The sequence below is a fragment of the Danio aesculapii genome, chromosome 23 (genome assembly GCF_903798145.1).
Source record: "Danio aesculapii chromosome 23, fDanAes4.1, whole genome shotgun sequence".
NCBI lineage: Eukaryota > Metazoa > Chordata > Actinopteri > Cypriniformes > Danionidae > Danio > Danio aesculapii.
The window spans coordinates 2,073,448-2,094,025 of NC_079457.1; the positions used below are offsets into that span (position 1 = coordinate 2,073,448).

The following is a 20,578-nucleotide window of genomic DNA, read 5'->3' on the forward strand; positions in this document are numbered from 1 at the left end:
CCGCGGGGTCCTTCAGTGAGTAGTTCATGCAAGATGGCCGCGACGTTGCAGTTTCCAGCTATGGCTTCAACTTTAAATAATTATAATGATTTATGTCCGGATTGGACGCAGAGAGAAGTCAGCACAGGGGTGAGAAGTAGTCATAATCATATTAATAATGTTATAATGCTAAGTTATGATGTAGAAAAACGCGTTTATCTGGTCGTAGACGAGGAAAAGGAGGCGAATGATGCAGCAGATCGTGACACAACAGAACCGGAGGATGAGCGCCTTCATCTTTCTTGTTTTATGCTGTATATTTACATCAGGTTCATGTTGTAAACATTTGTATTTGCAACATGAACAGTATTTTGTATTGTTTTATTGTGAAGCTGCTTTAAGTCAATCTGTACTGTAAAGCGTAATAAAGCAGATTGAACGTAAATAACGTTACGTTTCTTTTAAAAATAAAGTGTTGTAATTACACGTTAACTCTATAATAATACATTTAATATAAGTGAAATATATACGAGGGAATAATGCAGAAGAAACTAAACATTAAATTGAATGTTTATCTACTTTAAATGACCAAAGTTTAACGTAATGGTGCGAGAATAAAGAGAATTATTTGACAAATAATGATTTGTGTACAAAATACATTTATGTAAATACTTGTATATAAATATTATATTTTAATTTATATAAAATTATATTATCCTACATTATATATCATATTGTTCTAATATAATTTAGTGTATTTATATATATATATATATATATATATATATATATATATATATATATATATATATATATAGCAAGGTATATCACACACAACATCTCCACTGAATCCACTAGAAAGCCTAAATGCTTTGTAGCAATTTTCACAAATAGTTTTTAATAATTGAAACTAAATAATTTGATGATGTACTAGAAGACTAGCCTTAAAAGTTGGCCCTAAAATACTCATCAATTATCTTCTGAAGTCTTTATTCTTTGCCGTTGTCCCTCAAAAATTTGACTCTGTGGTTTTTCATCATTTCAAACAGAATCCCATTTAGTATCATCACTTATTTTTTTGCAATATACATCACTTATATTTCATAATAGTGCTGTAACTGTGGTTGTCTTGTGTTCAGACCACCATCATGGCAGTGGAGTTTGACGGTGGAGTTGTGATGGGTGCAGACTCCCGCACCACCACCGGGTGAGTTCAGTGGAGGCATTATTAGATGTTTTGAGTGTGTGTGTGTAACAGATGGCTGATGTGATCTGTGCAGGGCTTACATTGCTAACCGGGTGACGGATAAACTCACACCAATCCACGACCGCATCTTCTGCTGCCGCTCTGGGTCAGCGGCTGACACGCAGGCCATCGCTGACGCCGTCACCTATCAGCTGGGCTTCCACAGGTAAAGTGTAACACACACACACCTACAATGGAGACACACAGTTCACAATCAGATGATCAGAGCAGTAGAGATGTCTGGTGTTGTTTCAGTGTGGATGTAGACTCTGTCTCTGTGTGTTTTCAGCATTGAGCTGGATGAAGCTCCTCTGGTCCAGACCGCAGCCAGTTTGTTTCGGGACATGTGTTACCGCTACAGGGAGGAGCTGATGGCCGGCATCATTGTGGCCGGGTGGGACAGACGGAGAGGAGGACAGGTACGGCTTTAGCAGGAGACATATATCTGAATGAGCAGAGGAGAGAGAGAGAGAGTGTGTGTGCATGTATTTATGCATGCATGTGTGTGTAAATATATGTGTGTGTGTGTGTTCAGGTGTACACGGTGCCGGTGGGAGGGATGTTGACCAGGCAGCCGGTGTCGGTCGGTGGATCCGGCAGCAGCTACATCTATGGATATGTGGATTCAAACTACAGAAGCGGAATGAGCAAAGAAGAGTGTCTGAAATTCACTGCAGGAGGTCAGACCAACAAAACACACACAAACACACAAGTTGTGGCTAATTTTCACTAATCAGTATAGTAAGCATAGAGTTCCACTTCCACAGATCAGAGTCTCATTTATAAAACTGTGTTGAAACCTTCCTAAAAGTGAATGTACGGCAGAATAAATTATATTTACTAATGATTATGCATCATATGATGAATAAATGTGGTTTAAGTCGGTATTTAAAGTGTTTTAGCTGTTAATATCACTACGTTAGTTTTAAGGAAAAGCTAGTGTGCTACAAAACAGTGACAAAATTAGCATTTAGAGGATATAAACCTCAAAAGCTTGTCGTTTTATCACTTCCACCTAAATGGATCAACGTTTTTTTTTTTTTTTTTTTTTAACGTCACCTCATAGTTTAGTTTCCCATAGAATCTTTTGATCAATCAAATGCTCTCTTGTAGTTGGCGCCAGTGGTGTAGTGGTTAGTGCGTCGACACATGCACTCTAGTGCTCACGGCGACCCGAGTTCCATTCCTGCCTCGTGGTTCTATGCCGATCCATCCCCTCTCTCTGCTCCCCTTGATTTCCTGTCAATACTCTACACTTTCCTATCCATTAAAGGTGAAAACCCCGAAAAAATAATTATTAAAAAAAATGCTGTCTTGTATCTGACATGCTCCGCCCTCCTCAAGAAGCTTCTTATTTGTTCCAGTTAAGATTACTTTAAACATTAAATACAAAATGCTCATTTTAAAACACTTCATTGGATCTTTAAAGGCCCAAGGTGTTTTTTACATGCATTTTTTTTTCTTTACTATTTGGGCTTATTGGAACTTAATTAGAATAAAACCTAAGTATCATCTTTTGATATGATGTACTTTTAGAGAAAAGTGATGTCCATATATGTGGACTCGTGGTCCAAATTTACATAAAAAACTTTTTGCCTGATTTTTTTTAAGCATATTTAACATAGAATTTTTTTTAACTTGCTTTAACTATCAGAGTAAAAACAACATTTTTTTCCCATTTAGGATGACACTGTATGTCTGTAGCAAAATCTAAAATGTTCAAAGTATTTTAAATAGCCACTTAACAGCTAAAATTTGCCGTCCACATATGTGGCCACTCAAGCCCTAGGAGGTTAAGTTAAATATGTTCACATACAGCTGTGCACAACCTCCTGTCAACTTTGCTTGTTTAGTGTGTACGCCATATTTATAAACCAAACCCCTGTGCAGAACGCATTTAGACCCAATCCCAATTTTACCCCTTAGCCCTTCCCCTTACCCCTACCCCTTGTTTTGTGTGTTTCTGTGAAGGGGTAGGGGTGTCCCAATTCTGCCACATTAGATCATTATGATATAATAATATATGACTTCAGTGATTTCCTAAAGATAAAAACTAAAAAAAAAATAACCCAACTGGAATAACTACAGCAGTCACCATCGTCTGATCTCATATGAAGAAAGAGATCTCGATGACATATGATGACGTGTGCAGGTGCTGTAGTGCTGTCCCAATTCTTACGGGTAAATTTTGAAGCCCTTCACACTCAATTTTAAGGACGAAGGGGAAGGGTTAGGGGTACAAAAATAGAATTTGGATTGGGCCTTAGTTCCATTCCCACTGTCAAAAGTACCAAAATGGTGAACTGGACTGTCTGATTACTTCACTAATAGGTATGCAACGATTAACCGATTTCACAGTGCTTTAATTCGTCACAATTATTTAATTGTAAAGACTTCTCAACACCGCGTTCCTGCACAGAACAAAACATCTGCAACTAAACAAAGTTATGCCAACTGTGTGTTAGTTCAAAGTTCCAAGCTTGTACACCAAGGCGAATAGACACGCACACGATTAAACATGGCTGAGGCGATTAACTAAGGGCCGTTCAAATGTCACGTCTTTTGTGTGCGCAAGTTCATTATTTCTTTTCTTGCATGACGCACGACGCACTCGCGCTGGTTGAAAGAATGGTGCGAGCGCACCGCGAGTCGTGTGACAAGAACTGACCAATCAGCTTCGTACTTTGTCTGGAATACACACATTTTTACTCCAAAAATACAAAATGAAAATTGCCAAACAAGTTCATAATCTAGTTGGTCAAAAGTGCCTGTCAGACAGAGGTTCAGCAGCCTTTGTCCTCTTTTAAAAGGGAAATACTTAGCTAATATGATGATTAGATTTACATTAGACAAATGCTCTTTCTTTAATTTATTTTATACTTATTCTTTATTCATTGCTCTGTCATTTATTTTCAGTGTAAAACTATTACTTCTGTTCAAAGTCCAAAGGGAAATGGACTATTGTTTGCAGCAATAAATAACACTTTTAAATATAAGGAGTTTTCGTGTGATTTACTAAACTAGTAGTGTTTTGATGTTAAAATAATGAATGCATAATAATCATGATAACCGTGAAAACATGATTATTCCTTAGACTATAATCGTTGCATCTCTATTCACCACAAACTCCAAATGATTTAATACTCACCCTCATGTTGCTCCTGTCCCCCGAGACCTTCGTTCACCTTCAGAACACATATGAAGGTATTTTAGATGAAATCCTGGAGCTCTCTCATCCTCCATAGACAGCAAGGGTCCCGAGACGGTTCTCACAATAAATCAATCTCACATTTAAAATTTATAGTCCATGAGAAGCAAATAATCGAACTTACACTTCACACGGATTAAGCAATTAATTGTGAGTGATTTACATGTTAAATTTATGCAAAAATATGTATGTTCTGAAGTAAATTTCACGTGAGTGAAGTGAGTAAACTCAAAATGTTCAAGCTAATAACATGCGAATAGCACTAGCGCAAGCCTCATCCGGTGTGAATGTCTCATTACAAACACATTTAAAAGAATATGTCACTGATGTAAGCTACATTTTTAATATGCAGGATATATAGCGGAAAGGTTATTTTTAGGCCCACACAGAATCTGTGCGCAGAAATCTGCAGAATTTTCAGCCCATCATCGAGTTTATTTATTTACTTGTGTAAATGCGTGTAAATTTAGATGTTTATTCAGTTTTTATATTAATTTCAGTAATATTATTGACTAATATCTTGGCAGTGTATTTTAAACATGGCGGGTTTTTTGTTTTCATTCTGGCTTGTTGCGTAAGTGAATGACCTATCTCTGTAAACCAATAGTGTTCAGCTGCGTGTGTGGCTCCGCCTTTTGTTACCCGTTCTCGTGTTTGGTACCCTTTCGAAAGAGTGCTGAAAAAGTGGTTCGGTATGCCTTTTGACAGTAAAAACGGCCATAAAAGCGTACCAAACCGACCCGTACCGTACCACTCAGTGGAAACGGACCATAACACTACTCTTGAGCAGTGGTGTAAAGTAACAAATTGCATATACTCAAACCATACCTGCCAACATTTGACTCTGAAAATCCGGGGGTGGGGGGTTGAGGCAGAGGCCGAAGGGTGGGAATTACAAAAAGTGGGGGGTTGGGGGGGAGGGAGGGGTGGCTGTTATGCACCAAGTTTCACAGGCGGCCGCCTGTCTAAAATACGGGAGGCTCCAATGAAATCCAGGAGTGTTGGCAGGTATGACTCAAACTGTAGTTGAGTAGTTTTTCTCAGGAATTGTAATTCAAGTAGTTTTATAAATGTGTACTTTTACTGTCGCTTGAGTACATTTTTAATGCTGTATTGGTACTTTTACTCCACTACTTTCCTTCAACCTGCAGTTACTATATATTTTTTGTCTATGATAATTGGCTAAAGTAGACAAATCAGATCTGTTATTCCCATCCAATCAAATCGCACATAGAAAGTAAATGGCATTATACTGAACATCCTCTTGACATGGGCACTTTATAAATGCAGCAAACCATTTGGAAGTATTAAAAGTGTTCAAGAAGACGTTCAAAATCTTCACACACAATGACCCAGAGTGTTTAGACTGCATGTCACTGATGAGATGGCGGATGTTTACTTTATGATGACTGATGGCCTTAAACAATAATTAAATGCACTACAGAATGTTACGTTTACACATCCCTGCACAAATTGCATGTAAACACACAAGCTTCTCACAGCGTAATACTCACTACTGTTGAGTACTTTTAAAAGAGCTACTTTTTACTCGTATTACTTTGAGTAATATTTAACACAGATACTTTTACTCGCACTACATTTTTAGGCAAGTAATGGTACTTTATCTTTATTTAATTTATAAATTTGTTTCTTGTAATAGCCCCAGCATTTTCCTAATGCATACGCTTTACAAGTTTAAAGTCTGCATAAACAAGAAGTTGTGAAGTCTTTTACTTCAGTATGTTGATGTGCTTCCAACTGAAGCTGAATATTGAGTAGGGGGCGGGGCTTTCCTTTTGTGCATCATTCCCTCATAGCAAACTAATGTTAAGAGAGGGTATTAATATGCAGTTGCTATGGAAACCCTCAAATCAACAGAAGGAGCCACTCCAAATGCAGAAGCACATGATCAGACTTTGATTGAAGATTACCAAAACGAACACCCTTTTAAGTGGATTAACTTGCACAGAGTAATTATTCACCTTAAGATTAGCAGTGTGAGTTAGCACAATAAACATTGTACATTTTCATTTTGAGTGTTTCTTTACCCCTTGTGTGCTGTTGGGTCGTTTTTATCCACTCTGGGCCATTTTGAGGCGTAATTTAGCCACAGCTTGCTCTGTGTTTCAGCAAATGGAATGATTTTTGCTGACAAATCCTATTTTGACACATATTTTGGGAAAATGCTTTGAAAATGTTCAAAAACTCAACAACACACTGTTCAGATTGACTCTCCTTTGGTTATGTTGGGGCTGTTTTTACTTCATTGCTTCCATTATAATCACATGTATTGATTGTAAAGGCATGACACCATAATATAATCATGCATTCTTGATTGTTGCTGGTTTTGCCTGTTGAGAAGAGGGAACATTGGTCATTTTACTGTTGATCATCAGTTACAATGCAAAAAAAGCTTAGTTTCTGGCTTTTATATGGAGTATAGTGTGTGTGAGAGAGAGACCTTTGTGCACTTACCTTTATGTGTGAGAATCAAAATAAGCAGCTCATAATATATAGTAAACTCAGGAAGTGTGTGTACACTATAATCTGCTGTATTACGCCATATAAAAGCCAGAAACTCTTCAGCACAGGCCAATCTAAAGGGTTAATGCTGACAACTCATGATCAATAGTAAAAATGAGAAATTGTCCCTCTTCCCAACAGGGAAAACCAGAGAATGCATGATTATACGCTGCCACGGCTTTGCAATCAATAAATGTGATTAAAATGGAAGTCAATGGGGCAAAAATAGCACCAACATAACCAAAGGAGAGTCAATCTGAACAATAGGGTTAATAAGCATGTTGTTTTGCCCGTGACTGTGCTTTACTAATATCTCTCTGTCTCTGTGTGAAGCTCTGACTCTGGCCATGGAGCGGGACGGCTCCAGCGGTGGAGTGGTCCGACTGGCGGTGATCTCTGAACATGGGGTGGAGAGGCAGGCCATCCTCGGGAACCAGTTACCACAGTTCTCCACCGTCTGAGTCTCTACTGTCCAAACTCATAACCTGACCACGTTTGTCATACATCGTTTCAATAAACTTGACTTCAGTCTTCTCATTGGGTGTCTTACGGCTTTATTCAGATGTGGTTTTGGCTTTACATTTAATTCAGTGAGATGAGAAATGAGATAGAAAACATTTCAGGCATGCTTTGTTTAATGTACAGTACATGCTATTAACAAACCCTTAACTAAGACTTTTAGCTCAATAGACTATAGAATAATACTAATTAGCTGAATATTCATATTAAAGTATTAGCTGGGCTTAGTTATTCAGGAGGATTAAGGATGTAGATTGATTATAATTTATAAGGGCTAATAAACAGTTAATATGTTAATAATAGGCAGGTATTAACAGTAATTAGTTAAACAATGTCCACTATTAAAGTATGGACAACAGTTCTATTACACATTTACATCTGAGTGGAATTGGAAAGAGACAAAAAGGCACAGTTGGCTTGAACTGAATTGGCTCTTTTATTTTGTACAGCTGCTGCATAGTCTCATTGGATTTGATTTACACTTGATTTGACATTTTATTTACACTTATTTGACAATTTAATTCTATAAAGGGGCTTTGAAATAATAGGTCATGTATAAATTCCTATTAATGTGACATTATTAAGAGGACATAAATAAATTCACTGATAAATGAATCATTTACTCTTCCTCCACTAGTTTCAGACCTAATTGAGTTTCGTTCTGTTGAACACAAAGAAATGCTGTAATCAATATCTTGTTTTGAGTTCAACAGAAACAAAGATATTCATTAATGTTTAGAACCAATTAATTTGGACTAAAGTGTGACCAATAACTAAGACTTTTAGCTCAGTAAACTATAGAATAATACAAATTAGATGATATTAAGGTAGTTGGGCTTAGGTGCTCAGGAAGATTAGGATGTAGAATAAGATCATACTCTATATAAGGGCTAATAAACAGTTAATATGTTACTAATTGGCAGGTAATAAACTATTAATAGTTAATAGTGGAGATTGTGTAACTAAAGTAGGGACAACAGTTCTATTACACATTTACATCTGAGTGGAATTGGAAAGAGAAAAGTACAATTGGCTTGAACTGAATTGGCGCTTTTATTTTGTAAAGCTGCTGCATAGTCTCATTGGATTTGATTTACACTTATTTGACCATTTAGTACTAATACAATCGAAGAAATGCTGGAACAAATATCTTGTTTTGAGTTCAACAGAAACAAAGATATTCATTAATGTTTAGAACCAATTAATTTGGACTAAATAGTGAGAAAATTGAGATTTTTGGGAGATCTGTCCCTTTAAGAAAAATTAAAGACCCCTTCACAGCAAGTCCAATAACTATCACAGGTTTTTTTTTTTTAGAGACGCTGACACATTTCTCAATACTTGGGTCACATTTGCACACAACGAGCAGAAGTCTATGTGGGCTAAACCGAGGATCAATTCTCATTGTTTTGGCATAAATTCAATGACTACATCTCTCAAATTTAATCAATTCTATTCTCACTCAGACACAACAGCTGCCAAATATCTGTGTACTTACAGGATATTTTGCACATGCTTCCTGTTTTCAAACCTGTTAAACTTCTGTTCAACACAATAACATCATGCAGAACTGAACAAGACGGCACAATTCAACAGCAATATTTCACTGAAACATATTTCACATCTAAAAGTGCTGCTTAACCAGCCAGATCAGCATTACTGTTGAGTCTGTATCAGTGGATGGTGTGGACAAACTCTTGTATTTTAGAATTACTTTAAAATAAAATAAAGGACATAAAATATTGAGGAATTCAGCATCATGTCTGAATCATTCCAGTAACACATACTGCAGTTATAAACAGAGATGTGTGCTTGTTATACACAAGAAAACACTGTAATGCTGCATGTTGTTAGTGTATTTAGCTCATTGTTTTGTGGGTGTCAAAGTGTGTTAGTGGGTTGTCCACCTTTGCTAGTGTTCTGGAAGAATGACTTTATTTGAGAGCTAAATCAAGTGTTTTGGTAGTTGTAGTGCATTCTGAATGTGAACTGCTTTACCAAGCTGAGAGTCGGTGAGGAGAATTGTGTGAAGAGTTCTGCAAAAGTGACCTAAGTATTGAGAAATGTGTCCTAGCGTCTGTTTAAAAAAAAAAACTATAATAAATAGACTCTATGCCCTCCTTTCAAGATTATTTAAAGATGTCGATCACAAATAATGATTAAATTGGAGTTACGCGAGCCGTAGCAAAATGAAGCATAAATATAAAAGTACCTCAGGTGTTAAGTATAGTTTCAGTGTCTTTGTGTTGCGTATTTTGAAAATGCTGCAGAAAATAATAAATAGTTTTTATTCCATTACACCGACTGCGATGGCTAAATACCCTGTGTGATTAGTGAGATTACACGAGCTGGATTCACTGGTCAGATGTGCTAGAAACGCACACTGAGGACACCTGCTGGTGACAAGGGGGAAATGCAGAAAGAAAAGCATAAACCAAAAATAAACAGATCGCTATCGTCCGTCAGAGTAGACACACATATATTTATGTTTTGATAGATATCATGCTTGGTTTGAATGTGCCTCAAAAGTGGAGCAGAATGATTATTAAAGTTTGTATTGTGAAGTCCAAAAAGAAAAAACTGTGGTCAAAGACTATACACAAGACGTGTCGCTCGTATAGTTTGAAATGGGGAAAGTGTAACAGGCAATATGGCGAATGAAGCCCCGCCTTCTTGTACAGGAGCCAATCAGCTATCATTATAGACTGACGATTCTTCCAGGATAGGGGTTTAGACCAGACGTGAGTTTCTGCAGATTTTGTGTGACTCAAACGTTTAGAAATGAAACTAAAGAGACAGCTGTTGTTTAATTTTATTGGTTATTCATAATATGTAAAGTAATTGTAAGCTTGGCAAGGAGTTTTGAAGAATCTGATGTTTCTCCATTCAAACAAATAGCCAAGCATGCTGACGAGATGTGCTTCAAAGATGGTCGCCGAGTGAAATGACTTGCCTTAAAGGGACTTCACCCCGGTTCACTCTAGAGTGGCAGTTGTGGGCTGGCCAATCAGAGTGCTTGACCTCTCATAGGCCACGCCCCCTCTCTCCAGCTCCCACTGCCCAATGAGCCACTGCATCAGTGGACGTCTCCCTGTGTCCTCCCTTAGGATTAGACTGTAGTGTGTAGATGTTCCCTCACTAGTGTGCTCACAGTGTTCCTCCATCCACGCGCCTGCTTCCTGTTCACGGCTAATCACTCTGTACAGCGTCTTCCTGAACACTTGCCCACTCATCCTCGCTGCTTCCTCCTGATCACTCGCTCCGTCTGCAACAGACACCAGCTGTATCTGGGAAAAACCGTCAAAGATTATTTTAGTGAATGAAAACTGAAGCTTAAGAATAAAACTATTGGTTATGTTAATTAAAAATTAACAGAAAATGAAAAACTAAAAATGAATGAATTTTAAAACAGTCACTGAAAAACTTGTTAAAATAAAACAATAATTAGCAAAAGCACTTATTCTGTGGATGAAAATCTGACCTGAGGCTGTTTAGACAAACACCTGTAGATGCCACCGAACACATCATACCGTGCATCCGGAAAGCATTGATAGCGCTTCACTTTTTTCACATTTTTTTAATGCTACAGCTTTATTTCAAAATGGGTTAAATTGATTTATTTTCTCAACATTCTACACACAATCCCCCATAATGACAATGTGAAAAAAGAGTTTTTGAAATTGTTGCACATTTATTAACAATAAAAATGCTGATAAATCACATGTACATCTGTATTCACAGCCTTTGGCGTGAAGCTCTACATTGAGATCAGGTAAATTCTGTTTCCACTGATCATTCTTGAGATGTTTCAGCAGCTTCATTGGAGTTCACCTGTGCTCAATTCAGCTGATCTGAAAAGGCATACACCTGTCTATATAAGGGCCCAGGGTTGACAGTGCATGTCAAAGCCCAAAACCAAGCATGAAGACAAAGGGATTGTCTGTAGACCTCTGAGACAGGATTATCTTGAGGCACAAGGCTGGGGAAGGTTACAGAAACATTTCTGCTGCTCTGAATGTTCCAATGAGCACAGCGGCCTCCATCATCCATAAGTGGAACCACCAGGACTCTTCCTAGAGCTGGCCGGCCATCTAAGCTGAGTGATCGGGGGAGAAGGGCCTTAGTCAGGGAGGTGATCAATAACCCGATGGTCACTCTGTCTGAGCTCCAGTGTTCTTCTGTGGAGAGAGGAGACCCTTACAGAAGGACAACCATCTGTGCAGCAATCCACCATCAGGCCTGTATGGTAGAGTGGCCAGACAGAAGACACTTCCCGCCTGGAGTTTGCTAAAAGGCATCTGAAGGACTCTCAGACCATCAGAAACTAAACTCTCTGCTCTGATGAGACTCAAATTGAACTCTTTGGACTGAACGCGAGGCGTTACGTTTGGAGAAAAGCAGGCACCGCTCATCACCAGGCTAAAACCATCCCTACAGTGAAGCATGGTGGTGGCAGCATCATGCTGTGGGGATGTTTTTCAGCAGCAGGAACTGGAAGACTAGTCAGGATAAAGGGAAAGATGAATGCAGCGATGTACAGAGACGTCCTGAATGAAAACCTGCTTCAGAGAGCTCTTGACCTCAGACTGGGGCGACGGTTCATCTTCCAGCAGGACAATGACCCAAAGCACACTGCCAAAATATCAATAGAGTGGCTTCACAACAACTCAGTGAATGTCCTTTAGTGGCCCAGCCAGAGCCCAGACCTAAATCCTTTTGAGCATCTCTGGAGAGATCTGAAAATGGCTGTACACCGTCACTTCCCATCCAACCTGATAGAGCTTGAGAGGTACTGCAAAGAGGAATGGGCAAAAATCCCCAAAGGGGGATATGGGGGATATTGTGTAGAATGTTGAGGAAATAAAATAATTTAATCCATTTTGGAATAAGGCTGTAATATAAAGAAATATGGAAAAAGTGAAGCGCTATCAATACTTACCTGATGCACTGTAGGTGTCAAACTGGACTCCTGGAGAGCCGCAGCTCTGCACAGTTTTACTCCAACCCTAGTCAAACACAACTGATGCAACTAATCAAGGTGTTCAAGACTACTAAAGACTATTAAGCAGGTGTGAGTTGAAGGCGATTAGAGATAAACTATGTAGAGCTGCAGCCCTCTGGGAATTGATAATATTTGGTTAAAGATTATGAGGGCAAATTAATTTTTACAAAGTAATGAAGCGCACAGAATACACTATTTATAGCAAGCGCTACTATATGCATATAAAAATAAGAGTACATTTAGATTTATTTCGACTTTAAAAATAGTATCGAAATAAAAACTAATTTACAAATGCAAAATTATAATAACCTTGGAAGCATCTACGTCTGCAGTCATTCGCTGAGGTTCATCGATGAAGAGAACGCTCCGGTAAACAGCTTGAACATCTTTGATCTGTTCTAGAGCTAAAAAGCTCACTCTGTCAGTCTCCCTCAATGGTGTGTTTTCAGTGCGTCTGTACCCCCGTAGAGTCACCCCACAGTCCGACCGCCTCCAGGACTGACTCTTAAGCCGTCGGTAGACAATCAGGTAGTTTCTGAGGAGCCAAACGAATAGGAAACAGGACACTAGCGCCGACAAAACGCACAATAAGACAAAGCCAACAAACAACCACAAGCACCATGGGAGAGTCCTGCTGCCTTCATTAAAAGCGTCTGCCCAGTAGGGACCTGTTGGTGGATCAGGAATATATTCAGTTTTGAAAGTGTGTGGATTGGGACTGGATTGGCCAATGGTAGTGTGTGGATTTGGTGTGGATTGGCCAATAGTGGTGTGCGGACTGGGACTGGATTGGCCAATAGTGGTGTGCAGATTGGGTCGGGAAGGGCCAATAGTGGTGCGTGGATTGGGTCGATATTGGCCAACAGTGGTGTGTGGATTGACTTGGGATTGGCCAACAGTAGTGTGTGGTTTGGGTCGGGATTGGCCAGTGGTGGGCCTAGATGGTGGATAAGTGGTCTGAATCACCAAAGGTCTGCTAGTGGTCAGGACAGGGTGAAGATTTTGAGATCCAGCAGTTGTTGGGAGCATGCTAGTTTCAGGTTGTTTTGTTCTGGCTAGTGATTCAGTGGTGCCTCTAGTAGGAATATCTGGTTTTGGAGAACTGACAGGAATTGGCTTTGGAATTGAGATGTTGTACTCAGACAATGTCCAGAATTCAAACCATATTTGGGTCCAGGATTGAGTGACCCAAGATTTTCCAGTAGGCATCCAGGAATTGGTGGAAGCAAGTGGGAGGGAGATTGTAGTGGCATCGTGAGGAGTATTTGACATCTGAGGGTCTGATAGCGGTTTGTCTGTAACTGAAGAAAGAATAAAAGATTGATCAACTTCAACGTCCCCAGGAAAATAGGATGGAGGTGCTGGATCTGGTGGGCAGAAGTCATTTTCCTCCAGCTCCATAATGGGCTGATTGAGCAGGTGAAAAGGTCCAGAACACACCACTGATTCGGCGGCTGGAATGATGTCGTTGGGCCCGTCGTGTTTATAGACATTGTGCTCCTGGTCATTTAGGTAGGCATGGAGGTAACCAACCGCACAGCTGCAGAGCCAGGGATTAAACGACAGGTAAACATAAGGTAACTCGGGTTTGGACAAGAAGAATCCATCGGGCATGAGCGAGACACTGTTATTCTCCAGATCAAATGTCTTCAAGGCGCTGGAAGAGACTCGCTGTAGGAGCCGAGGTGGCAGGGCTGGAAGCTTATTATGGGATAGATTAATGACCTCTAGATGTGGCAGTTCACTGAAGGTGGCGTCATGAAGGGAACGAATCTGGTTTCTGTCCAGGTAGATCTCCATCAGACTGGGGGCGCAGCGGAAAACCAGTCCCCCCAAACCAGTTAACCTGTTTCCAGACAAACGCAGAATGCTCAGCTTCTCCAGCACTGGACCTGAAACACACAGATAGTCTTATCACAATTACAGCGGAAGTTTGTGTGTCTTTTCCCACATGTAAACACTATAGTAATTTAAAGTGGAAACTATGGAGTTTTTGAACCAAACTACAGTAAAGTACCTGAACTAATCTGTTGTTCTGATTCTGTAGTTGCTATGGTAACACAAAAACTACAGTAATATAAACAAAGATTAACACAGTGACAAAATGTATTGCTAATTGTTTGTTCATGTTAGTAAATGCACTTACTGGCCACTTTATTAGGTACACTTTACTAGAATCGAGTTGGACCCCTTTTGCCTTCAGAACTGGCTTAATTCTTCATGGCATAGATTCAACAAGGTAATGGAAATATTCCTCAGAGATTTAGCTCCATATTGACATGATAGCATCATGTAGTTGCTGCAGATTTGTCGGCTGCACATGATGCCAATCTCCCGTTCCACCACATCCCAAAGGTGCTCTATTGGATTAAGCTCTGGTGACGGTGGAGGCCATTTGAGTACAGTGAACTCATGACATGGTGCGTTATCCTGCTGGAAGCAGCCATCAGAAGATGGAGACACTGTGGTCATAAAGAGATGGACATGGTCAGCAACAATTCTCAGGTAGGCTGTGGCGTTGACACAATGTTTAATTGGTACTAATGAGCCCTAAGTGAGCCAAGAAAATATCCCCCACACCATTACACCACCACCACCAGCCTGAACCATTGATACAAGGCAGGATGGATCTATGCTTTCATGTTGTTGATGCCAAATTCTGTCCTGACCATCCGAATGTGGCAGCAGAAATGGAGACTCATCAGACCAGGCAACGTTTCTCCAATCTTCTCTTGTCCAGTTTTGGTGAGCCTGTGTGAATTGTAGCCTCAGTTTCCTGTTCTTAGCTGACAGGAGCGGCACCCGGTGTGGTCTTCTGCTGCTGTAGCCCATCCGCCTCAAGGTTGGACGTGTTGTGTGTTCAGAGATGCTCTTCTGCAGACCTCGGTTGTAACAAGTGGTTATTTGAGTTACTGTTGCCTTTCTATCAGCTGGAACCAGTCTGGCCATTCTCCTCTGACCTCTGGCATCAACAAGGCATTTGCGCCCACAGAACTGCCGCTCACTGGATATTCCTCTTTGTCGGACCATTCTCTGAAAACCCTAGAGATGGTTCTGCGTGAAAATCCCAGTAGATCAGCAGTTTCTGAAATACTCAGACCAGCCCGTTGGGCACCAACAACCATGCCACGTTCAAAGTCACTTAAATCCCCTTTCTTCCCCATTCTGATGCTTGCTATGAACTGCAGCAGATCGTCTTGACCATGTCTACATGCCTAAATGCATTGAGCTGCTGCCACGTGATTGGCTGATTAGAAATTTGCGGTAACGAGCAGTTGGACAGGTGTACCTAAAAAAAAGTGGCTAGTGAGTGTACATTAACTAAAATTAACTAACAGACCATTATTTTAAAGTGTCACCCATTATAAAAGAAGGCAAATACAAGTTACATTAACTGTATGCGTACTTACAGAGAGATAAATAAGAAAACTACAGAAGAGAAAGGGTAAATGAAATAGGGGTGAATGAGAAATAAATAAACGAATGTATAGCATTGTATGAGGGTTGACCTGGTGGCTCCAGGGCGGTGATGTGGTTGTGGCTCAGGTCCAGCTCATGCAGATCCGTGAACACTGAATATGCGGCCCAGGACAGAGAGCTGAAGAGGTTTCCAGACAAAACTAGAACCTGTGTATTGGAGCTGATGGCGTCTGGAGGAGCCGTCAGTCTTTGGTTCACACAGCTCACACGCACACGATGGTCCTGATTCCTGTCCGTCTGACAGTCGTCCGTCCAGACCAAACACAACCGCAGACCGAGGAGCAGCAGGAGGAACATGATGGAGAAAACACAACACCGGACACTCAATCTGCTGTGGAAATATGAAAAGTTAAACAACATTGGAGCATTTGGTGCTTAACGTTAACTCTTTACATTTACATTCAGCCTAGGGCTGCACAATATTGAAAAAATGTGACATTGCGAAATTTTACAGTACATCCGGTAAGTATTGATAATGCTTCTTTTTTCCACATTTGTTCATGTTACAGCCTCATTCCAAAATGGATTAAATTGATTTATTTCCTCAACATTCTACACACTATCCCCCATAATGACAATATGAAAAGAGTTTTTGAAATTGTTGCACATTTATTCAAAATAAAAAAGCTGTAAAATCACATGTACATCAGTATTCACAGCCTTTGCTCAATACTTTGTTGATGCACCTTAGGCAGCGATTACAACCTTAAGTCTTTTTGAATATGATGCCACAAGCTTGGCACACCTGTCTTTGGGAATTTTTCAAGCTCTATCAGGTTGGATGGGAAGTGAGGGTGTACAGCCATTTTCTGATCTCTCCAGAGGTGTTCAATAGGATTTAGGTCTGGGCTCTGGCTGGGACACTCAAGGACCTTCACTGAGCTGTTGTGAAGCCACAACAGCCTCCCTGACTAAGGCCCTTCTCCCCCGATCACTCAGCTTAGATGGCCGGCCAGCTCTAGGAAGAGTCCTGGTGGTTAAACATTTTCCACTTACAGATGATGGAGGCCGCTGTGCTCATTGGAACCTTCAGAGCAGCAAAAATGTTTCTGTAATCTACCCCAGCCTTGTGCCTCGAGATAATCCTGTCTCGGAGGTCTACAGACAATCCCTTTGTCTTCATGCTTGGTTTGTGCTTTGACATGCACTGTCAACCCTGGGCCCTTATATAGACAGGTGTATGCCTTTTCAGATCATGTCCAATTAGCTGAATTGACCACAGGTGAACTCCAATGAAGCTGCTGAAACATCTCCAGAATGATCAGTGGAAACAGAATGTAGCTGAGCTCGATTTAGAGCTTCATGCCAAAGGCTGTGAATACTGATCTACATGTGATTTATCAGCTTTTTTTATTGTTAATAAATGTGCAACAATTTCAAGAACTGTTTTTTCATATTGTCATTATGGGTGATTGTGTGTAGAATGTTGAGGAAATAAATCAATTTAACCCATTTTGAAATAAAGCTGTGACATAAACAAATGTGGAAAAAGGGAAGCGCTATCAATACTTTCTGGATGCACTGTATTTTTCACAAAATGCTTTAAAGTGAAATGAACATCAATGATGCTTTTCTACAAGCAGAAACTGCAAGAACAACTACGGAAACAATATTCTTGGAAATTGATCATGGTGAGATGGTCAAATCAATGCTATTGACAATCCCTCTGCATCTTCAGCAGGTACCACTGGGTCATGAGCATTTCACCCCTTAATTCTAGCCCTATTTGAGGAGTATTCAGATACAGAAATTGAATAATCACAATGCAAAAAGTGCGCTACCTGACAAAAGTCTTGACATCAATCCTAGTTGTAAGAACAACAAATAATAACTCGAGTTCTGGTTGATCACTTATAAAAGTGGCAGAAGGTGGATTTTTCTGATGAATCGTCTGATTAACTGCATCCCAATAATCACAATACTGCAGAAGACCTACTGGAACCAACATGCACCCAAGATGAAGGAAAAATCATGGTTTGGGGTTCCATTCAGTATAAGGGCGTGCGAGAGATCTGCAACATCAACAGCCTGAGGTATCAAGACATTTGTGCTGCCCATTACATTAAAAACCACAGGAGAGGGCAGATTCTTCAGCAGGATAGCGCTCCTTCTCATACTTCAGCCTCCACATCAAAGCTCCTGAAAGTAAAGAAGGTCAAGGTGCTCCAGGATTGGCCAGCCCAGTCACCAGACATGAACATTATTGAGCATGTCTGGGGAAAGATGGAGGAAGCATTGAAGATGAACACAGACTCTTGATGAGCTCTGGGAGTCCTGCAAGAAGGCTTTCTTTGCCATTCCAGATGACTTTATTAATCAGTGATTTGAGTCATTGCAGAGATGTATGGATGCAGTCCTCCAAGCTCATGATGGAGTCAGACACAATATTCATTCTGTTTCCACTGCAGCATGACTTTATAATATAAAATTTGAACTAGAGAAAGACGAAAATCCTTTGTTACAGCTCTAAACATCATCATTTTTGTGCTCATATGCTTTAAACTCGGAAACTGAAATGCCCAGTCATGGTTAACAAAGGTTTGGCGGCAAAACTACACCTTACTCTGTCTACTTAACCAATCACCTACTCTCTAAAACTTATTTAAGGCAGACCAGTCTCATACTGAGTCTCATATCTCCCTGATCAACTTACCTACCAGTTTATCCTCTTACTTCCCTTCCCCTTCAACCCACTGTTCTCCTGCCATCCCCTTCATCCCTACAATAAAGTCTAGCTCAAAGTGTGGCATGGTCCATGCTGAAACAGGCCTTTAATAACGTGCAAATGATAAAGTTTGACTCTATTATGGTTAGACTAGACAGTGACTGTACAGATCACTCATGTTCTGTATCTCCTGATCAACTATGATTCAGACTCAACATTGCATGACCATTTTGGATGCACACATCGCGATATCGATGCTGAACCCATATATTGTGACTTACAATCGAGGAGGCAATCGATACAAATATTCCTTTGCTCCTTTTTTTCAGTTAATTTGATTAATGAGCAATTACAACAGGTCGTTATAAGAATAAGATAACTGCATTAGTATAAATAATGTAGGCGTGCATCTCATTTATTGTATTTATAAACTAATGTTTTAATGGAATTGTATTTATACTAGGATGTTTCTAATGGTTTATGTTGTCTGTGGGTGTTTGTGTACAGCAGACCTCTCTTTCCAAGGCAAGATAAATAAAATAAAAGCCCTTAATCCTGAGCAACATTTTATATGCATATTAAATAATACGTGGGAAATGCTTTCATTTAAGTACCAATCCCCGCTATCAACTACTGCCTGATTACCTGTTTAATGCATATTTAACGTTTATTAGCACTTATTTTACATCTTTAACCCAAATACGACCTTACTAACTATTAATATATAGCAAATTAGCAGTTTTTGAGTTAAAACTCTTGGTTAATGAGTAAGAATTGCACATTAAAACATAATAAATAAAATATAATTTGCTATAATAGTAAATGACAGAACAGTTTGCCATTTGGAAATGTGTGAAGTGTAAAAAGTAAAGTAACGATACCTCAGAGCGCAGCGTCTCTCTCTCTCTGTGTGTGTGTGTGTGTGTGTGTGTGTCCAGCTCGTGTAGTTTTATCTCTTTTCCTCAAACACAAACGTCTCTCCATATATGAGCAGAAACTGTTTTCACATCTCTTCCTTGAACTGTTTCCTGGAAGACCATCACTATTGCATCAACTGAAAATCCTCATCATTATTAATATAAAACATATCAAGCAATATATACGAGCAGTGAAGTTAAGCGTTTATTAGAGTGAGACATCAATAATGATAAAACATGCAATCTGATATTCTCCAATTACAAAATACAGCAAAACCAAACATTAAAAACTATAGTAATTTACTGTAAACACTGTAGTGCTTGTAGTTAATTCATTTGTTGTGGTAACAAAACAACCACAGTAATATAAACAAATGAGCCAATACTGTTTTCTACAACTGTATGTTATGTTATATGAGCAATATCACATGAGTAGGGGTGCGATATGGCTGTATATAGGCACTGATGGGAGGCGTGCGTTGGCCGAGTGCCTTAGTGTCGCACCAGTGACGATATACAGCCTTATCGCACTGCTACTCGTGTGATATGACGTTTATACAACAGTTCAAGGGCATAATCGTGTATATAAAAAAACAATATCAAACATGGAGAGTCTCAAAAATCCTTGTATGAGGAACTACTTTCTTCTATCATTCATCTACATCTGCAGCTGACGTCAGAACAGCAGAAACCACTGCTCATTCACCAACATCACTGTAGAGCTAGTGCTTAAATGATTCTCTAGCGTAATGTCTAAAGTGATGATAAAACAGCTGATTTTGCTCACATTTTAAGATTATAAGGCTGAACAGCATCAAATGCCATCAGTCTACAGAGATTTCCCAGTATTTCTCTGTTGCAATCAGGATAACCACAAAAAGGCAAGGCAAAGCAAACACTACCAGATTACTATGGTATAAAAACAGCACTACAACATACAAAAGAGAGAGAATGACTTGGAAGGTCACTTGCATGATTTACAATGATTTGATCAGCTGTAGACTGAAATATGAAAAGAAAACACTGAGTTTTTCTCCTC

General features: G+C 39.6%; 2 protein-coding genes across 2 annotated transcripts; one reads left to right on the forward strand and one right to left on the reverse strand.

The window, feature by feature from the left end:
• The first annotated feature begins 11 nt into the window (after nucleotides 1–11).
• psmb6 (proteasome 20S subunit beta 6) lies at nucleotides 12–7,493 on the forward strand. The gene is made up of 6 exons (XM_056449137.1): nucleotides 12–129; nucleotides 1,119–1,186; nucleotides 1,260–1,391; nucleotides 1,515–1,644; nucleotides 1,761–1,905; nucleotides 7,290–7,493. The coding sequence occupies exons 1-6, from the start codon at nucleotides 34–36 to the stop codon at nucleotides 7,415–7,417; spliced, it is 699 nt and encodes a 232-aa protein (XP_056305112.1). The 5' UTR covers nucleotides 12–33; the 3' UTR covers nucleotides 7,418–7,493.
• A 2,822-nt stretch (nucleotides 7,494–10,315) lies between these two features.
• LOC130217444 (platelet glycoprotein Ib alpha chain) lies at nucleotides 10,316–16,277 on the reverse strand. Its single transcript, XM_056449556.1, has 3 exons — nucleotides 15,987–16,277; nucleotides 12,787–14,369; nucleotides 10,316–10,762 (listed from the first exon to the last, which is right to left on the reverse strand). Exons 1-3 carry the CDS (start codon nucleotides 16,252–16,254, stop codon nucleotides 10,451–10,453), a joined length of 2,163 nt encoding a protein of 720 aa, XP_056305531.1. The 5' UTR covers nucleotides 16,255–16,277; the 3' UTR covers nucleotides 10,316–10,450.
• Nucleotides 16,278–20,578: the final 4,301 nt, after the last annotated feature.